Source organism: Hypomesus nipponensis, chromosome 21 (assembly GCF_054491055.1).
Source record: "Hypomesus nipponensis isolate SF chromosome 21, ASM5449105v1, whole genome shotgun sequence".
Lineage (NCBI taxonomy): Eukaryota > Metazoa > Chordata > Actinopteri > Osmeriformes > Osmeridae > Hypomesus > Hypomesus nipponensis.
In genome coordinates this window covers 9,883,943-9,888,804 of record NC_140381.1, presented here as the reverse complement: position 1 = coordinate 9,888,804, position 4,862 = coordinate 9,883,943, and the positions used below count along the sequence as shown (strand labels likewise).

The 4,862-nt window shown below is 41.3% G+C and overlaps 1 protein-coding gene across 1 annotated transcript; it reads left to right on the top strand.

Moving 5' to 3' along the window:
* The first annotated feature begins 275 nt into the window (after nucleotides 1-275).
* On the top strand, nucleotides 276-2,957 carry rps15a (ribosomal protein S15a). The gene is made up of 5 exons (XM_084686002.1): nucleotides 276-379; nucleotides 1,054-1,191; nucleotides 1,441-1,520; nucleotides 1,918-2,003; nucleotides 2,813-2,957. Exons 2-5 carry the CDS (start codon nucleotides 1,059-1,061, stop codon nucleotides 2,904-2,906), a joined length of 393 nt encoding a protein of 130 aa, XP_084542128.1. The 5' UTR covers nucleotides 276-379; nucleotides 1,054-1,058; the 3' UTR covers nucleotides 2,907-2,957.
* The last annotated feature ends 1,905 nt before the right edge of the window (nucleotides 2,958-4,862 follow it).

The window sequence follows — 4,862 nt, the reverse complement described above, 5'->3', positions numbered from 1 at the left end:
AATGAAAAGGGATTTTATTGTTATTATTTTCATTGGATAGCCTTCAATACAAGATTACATCCATAACAAAACTAAATGTATTGTTTTAAAGCCATTATCCGTGTAGATATAGAAAACATAGCAAACTGTATTGTCATATTATTTGTATGGCATATATGTTGGAATTTTATTTGATTGTTGATGTGTATTGTTGTGATATAATTCGTAATATTTGATACGATTCCGATCATCATTTTAATTTTACTGTTACGAGTGTTTAGATTAGCAAATCATTCAGATTTGCAAAGTAGGTTGTCTTGTCTTGCAAGTTCTTCGATTTTTTTCCCATATTGCATTGCTGAATTTTTCTACTTCCTCTTTCCGCCATATTGCAGAACCGGTAAGGTCTCCCTCTTAATTCTTATTTTCAATCTAATGAAAATCTAGTACATCCAAGCATCTTCAACACAGTTTTTGGACAGGTATTGTTGTGTTAAAGTGTAGTTATTTTATAAGGTGGTTATTGTGTCGATTAAACATACAGATTCGTTGACACCATCTAAAATCTGAAGTCCTTCGGGGACTTGTGATAGAAGCTGGCCATGTAGCATGTTGGATACCGCAGGGACAGAACTCGGGAGTAGCAGAGAAAATAATATAGCTTACAATTACTACAACGATTCGACTGTGGAATGCAGTCTTTCTCGATCGGTGTGTAGATGTATAAAGAGAGGTATAGTATGATGTGCTTAATTGTTCAGAGAGGACCAATTAAATCTAGCTTACTGCGACTAGTTAGCTAGGTAGCTTGATTTCACCCAGGTTATGGAGTCTTCGTGCATGGCCGGGATGAACATGGTTTCTTTGAGCTGTTGTGTTAATCATCAAACGATGTTGGTTTATAATGGCTCTTGTATGGCAGTTTATTAACGACTGCTAGCCATCTATTGTAATGTTGGCCTGCCAGTGTCAATTTGTCACCGCGTTAAATACTAGTTAAATTAGCAAGCTATGGTTAGGCAGTACGGTCGGTCGGTTTGTCTAACGCTTAATTTGTAAATGTTTGTTTCTTAGGCATCATGGTGCGCATGAACGTTCTCGCGGACGCGCTGAAAAGCATCAACAATGCAGAGAAGCGTGGGAAACGCCAGGTTCTGATCCGGCCGTGCTCTAAGGTCATCGTGCGTTTTCTCACCGTGATGATGAAGCATGGTAAGTTGTTCAAAATGTGCTTTTTCTCGCTGTGTCCTGGTATAAGTGAGTGTTCCGTTGTGTGTTGTATGGCAGCATACTGTTAACCAAATGAGGGCCTGAAGGGGCATGGGTTGGTTCGAGCGTGAATATGATCCCGGTTTAATGTGTTGACGAGCATTCTAATCCAATAAACAATCTGGACTGTGACGGTGGTGTTTTAGTGATATCTGGTGCTAATGCCTTGTCTTCTCCTTGCCTCCTCCCCAGGTTACATTGGTGAGTTTGAGATCATCGACGACCACAGGGCTGGGAAAATTGTCGTCAATCTCACAGGGAGGCTAAACAAGGTAAATGTCGCTGTCCCTCCAATGCTGATTAATGGCACCAAAAGGCCAGTTAGTGAAATGTGAGAGAGGGTGTGGCAGACCCCTGTGGCATGTGTACCTGCCTTTGCTGCAGCCATTAATGACTGTTGAAAGAGTGATCTTTATTCATGAATGTTGTGATGTATAGGTGTTTGTCTAACATACAAATATTGTAATGGTCAATGATCACAAGTCATGCCAGAGTCCACAGGAATTGGTTAACTGTGTCATATTGTCATTTTGAGGGGGAGTGCGTATGTGCTTGTGCTTATTCAAAAGGCTCACCAGTTGTTGCAGATACTGGTAACGTTGTCATGCTGCTACCCTGTTTTCTGCAGTCATTCTAATCATGAACCCCCTCCTCCGTCGTTTGTTTCAGTGCGGCGTGATCAGCCCCCGCTTTGACCTCCAGCTGAAGGATCTGGAGAAGTGGCAGAACAACCTGCTGCCCTCAAGACAGTTTGGGTGAGAACCGCAACCAACGCCCCTGAATGTGGGAATGGGCTTCCAGGGCTGATGTGGGCTTTTTCATTGTGCGAGCTGTATATGGAGTCGGGAGATTCCCCCTGAAAACAATGGGTGATTGTAGTTCACGTGGACGAGGGTTGGGTTATTGTTTGGGTCATTTCAACAATGATGGTCAATAACTGTCTGGCCACATTTCATGTCTTTTCACAAAGTGTCTGGGGTGCATGTACTCAATGACCGGCCCTACCAGACTGCATCTCACCCTGACTTGAATGTCGTACTGCTGTGTCACTTTTTTACAAGAATTGTGCTACTTTGCCTTTGTCGTGGCTGGTTCCAAGTCATGGTGTTGAAGTGGTGGGGTTTGTGCACCCGACTATTGCTTGTACGTCTCAGCCAATCAATTAGTAGTATTTTGAGATTGTGTAAGGATGTCCCTGTCCCTTGACTTAACCCATAAGTAGACTCTTACTGTGAGGTGAACCTGACCAGTGTCATATACCTTATTTCTTTAGACACAGTGGTAAATGATATATGGTCGTTTTGCATTCAAAGACACTTCAAAAGTCTGCTTTCAAGGAACTTCCACGCAAGTCTATCCAAGTGCTCTTTCTTCACACCTTTTATTATTGTCAATGGGTGTGCCCTTGGCATGGGTTGGACATTTGGCGCACAAACCATTTGCAGTTATTATGCAGCAGTCGCAAGCATAGATATTTCGATTCTGAGATGTCATGCTTGCAGTGTAGGAAATGCTGCTCTTCATTGAGAATGTCCTTGCTGATATGTAATGTTTCTCTCTGCAGATACATTGTGCTGACCACCTCAGCTGGCATCATGGACCATGAAGAGGCCAGACGGAAACACACAGGAGGAAAAATTCTGGGATTCTTTTTCTAAAATGTAAAGAACTGTGCAAAATAAAAACCAAATCCAGTGGACTGGTTTCAATCTTTGGTCTCTTTTTTTGTGCGTTCAAGCTATGCTAATACAGACTAAAAACAAACGTGAAAAGACGACTTCTTTAAATTTGTTTGGATATCAGTCTTTCCTGCTCTGGTAATAGTTAAAAGGCCTTGTGTCGTGCTGGTGCTGTTTGAAGGGCAGGGGACCTTGCATGGGTGTCTACTAGCTCTACTAAGCATCATAAAGATATGATGTATCAAGTATGGTGAAACAGTCTTCAACCTTGATTAATTGAGAAGAGGTGATTTAGATTTACAAATATAACCACACCCAGACTTCAATCCATGCATCTACTTAGCAAGTGCCTTCAGATGCTCTTCCATGTTTGGAGGCCTGATAAAAACCATTTGTTGGAAGTGTTGGACTAGGGAAACTTCTAAAACACACAGGACAGTCGGCCCTAAGCAGTGCAGGTCCTTCCTATAGGCAACAGGCTGGCGACTAGGGCGGCATGAAAAGGGGGACAGCAATTTCCCTAGTGCATCAATTATTTAACCCTCCTCCACTACCAGCAGAGGGTGCCAACTGTACGTCATATGTCTGTGTTGTGGTTGGGGGGACGGTGCCCTGATTTGTGCTCTCCCGGTTGGGGGGGGGGGGTTACTGGTGGTTAATCTTGCCTAGGGCACCAAAAGTGCTAGGACCGCTACTGGCCCTGAGGACCAGGGTTGAAGACCAAAACTCGAGTGCACATTATTTAATGAAGGGGCATCCTTCTGCATGACAATGATCTGCAGTCAACTTTTTTTATTTCAGCACAGAAATGTCAGTATCTTTTAAGAGTATGCAATTAAAAGTTGGCAGACATGGCTTTTTACAGAAAAAAATTATAGAAATGTTCAAAAGGGTTTAGGTAATCCTTATGTAGCTTGTTTAACCCTTACTCTTTGCAACAGCTACATTCCTCTGTTCTTTAACATTAACTATGCATAGCCTAAGTTTAAAATCATCAGTACCACTGCATTGAAGTATCATCATAGCTAACTGAATGTTATCCTATGACATCAGAGGTCCCAAAACCGGAACATTTAACATTTGAATGTGGAATGCTAATCCCAGTTCCATGAAAGTGTAGGCCTACTTTTTTTGATAGATTCTACAAGAATACATTTAAAAGTTACACAATGACATCATAATAAAGATTATAAAGTAACTCCTCGGAATTGGAACCAAACAAAACACAAAATCCCCAAAGTTTACCACTGAAATTCTCTTCACTATAAAACTGCACTGATACAGAGCTTACATCTGATCTGACAATGCCTTACAAATGAAAATTCACAAGGCCTTCTACACAGAAACCTGAATTTAAGATTTCTCGTTGGATTCTCAAACTGAAGGAAAGTAAGTTAGAACTTTTAATTTGTAATTAAAAAAAGAAAGAAATTGTCATAATTTATCAATCATTTATGAAGTTAAAAAAATATATATTTTTTTTTGTTGCTTGATTAGCTCTGAAGGAAGAGAAAGAAACGCCCGTCCATTCATTGAAACCCCTTGGCTGAAGAACTATCGCATCCCCAAACTGCTCAAGGCCACCGGTTCTGTGGATGCTGCTCCCTCCTCTTCCTCCAGAGGGAGAAGCAGAGAGAGAGACTGGAAGCACAGCAGCCAAGCCAGAAAATAATATAAAATGTGTTTTCCAATTCTCTATAAATATTTTTGCAATTTGGCATCAGTGCTGAAGCCAGACAAGCACAGCCTTCTGATTTCTACAGAATGACAGCCTGCATGATAAAACATCACAATGTTATAACAATGTTATTTATATTGACATTTTTAAGGGGGCTTTGCTTATGAGGTTTGAGAAGCACTGCTCTGCTTGTTTGTCACTCTGAAGCCACCTGCCTTTAGTCTATGGAGGTGCAGCATGTCTCTGAACAATTTGTG

Excerpts from the sequence above, each read along its gene's own strand:
- rps15a (XM_084686002.1), top strand. The coding sequence starts at position 1,059 with ATGGTGCGCATGAACGTTCTCGCGGACGCGCTGAAAAGCATCAACAAT. Across the intron at positions 1,521-1,917 it reads TCACAGGGAGGCTAAACAAG|TGCGGCGTGATCAGCCCCCG; the intron begins GTAAATGTCGCT and ends CGTTTGTTTCAG. Across the intron at positions 2,004-2,812 it reads CTGCCCTCAAGACAGTTTGG|ATACATTGTGCTGACCACCT; the intron begins GTGAGAACCGCA and ends TTCTCTCTGCAG.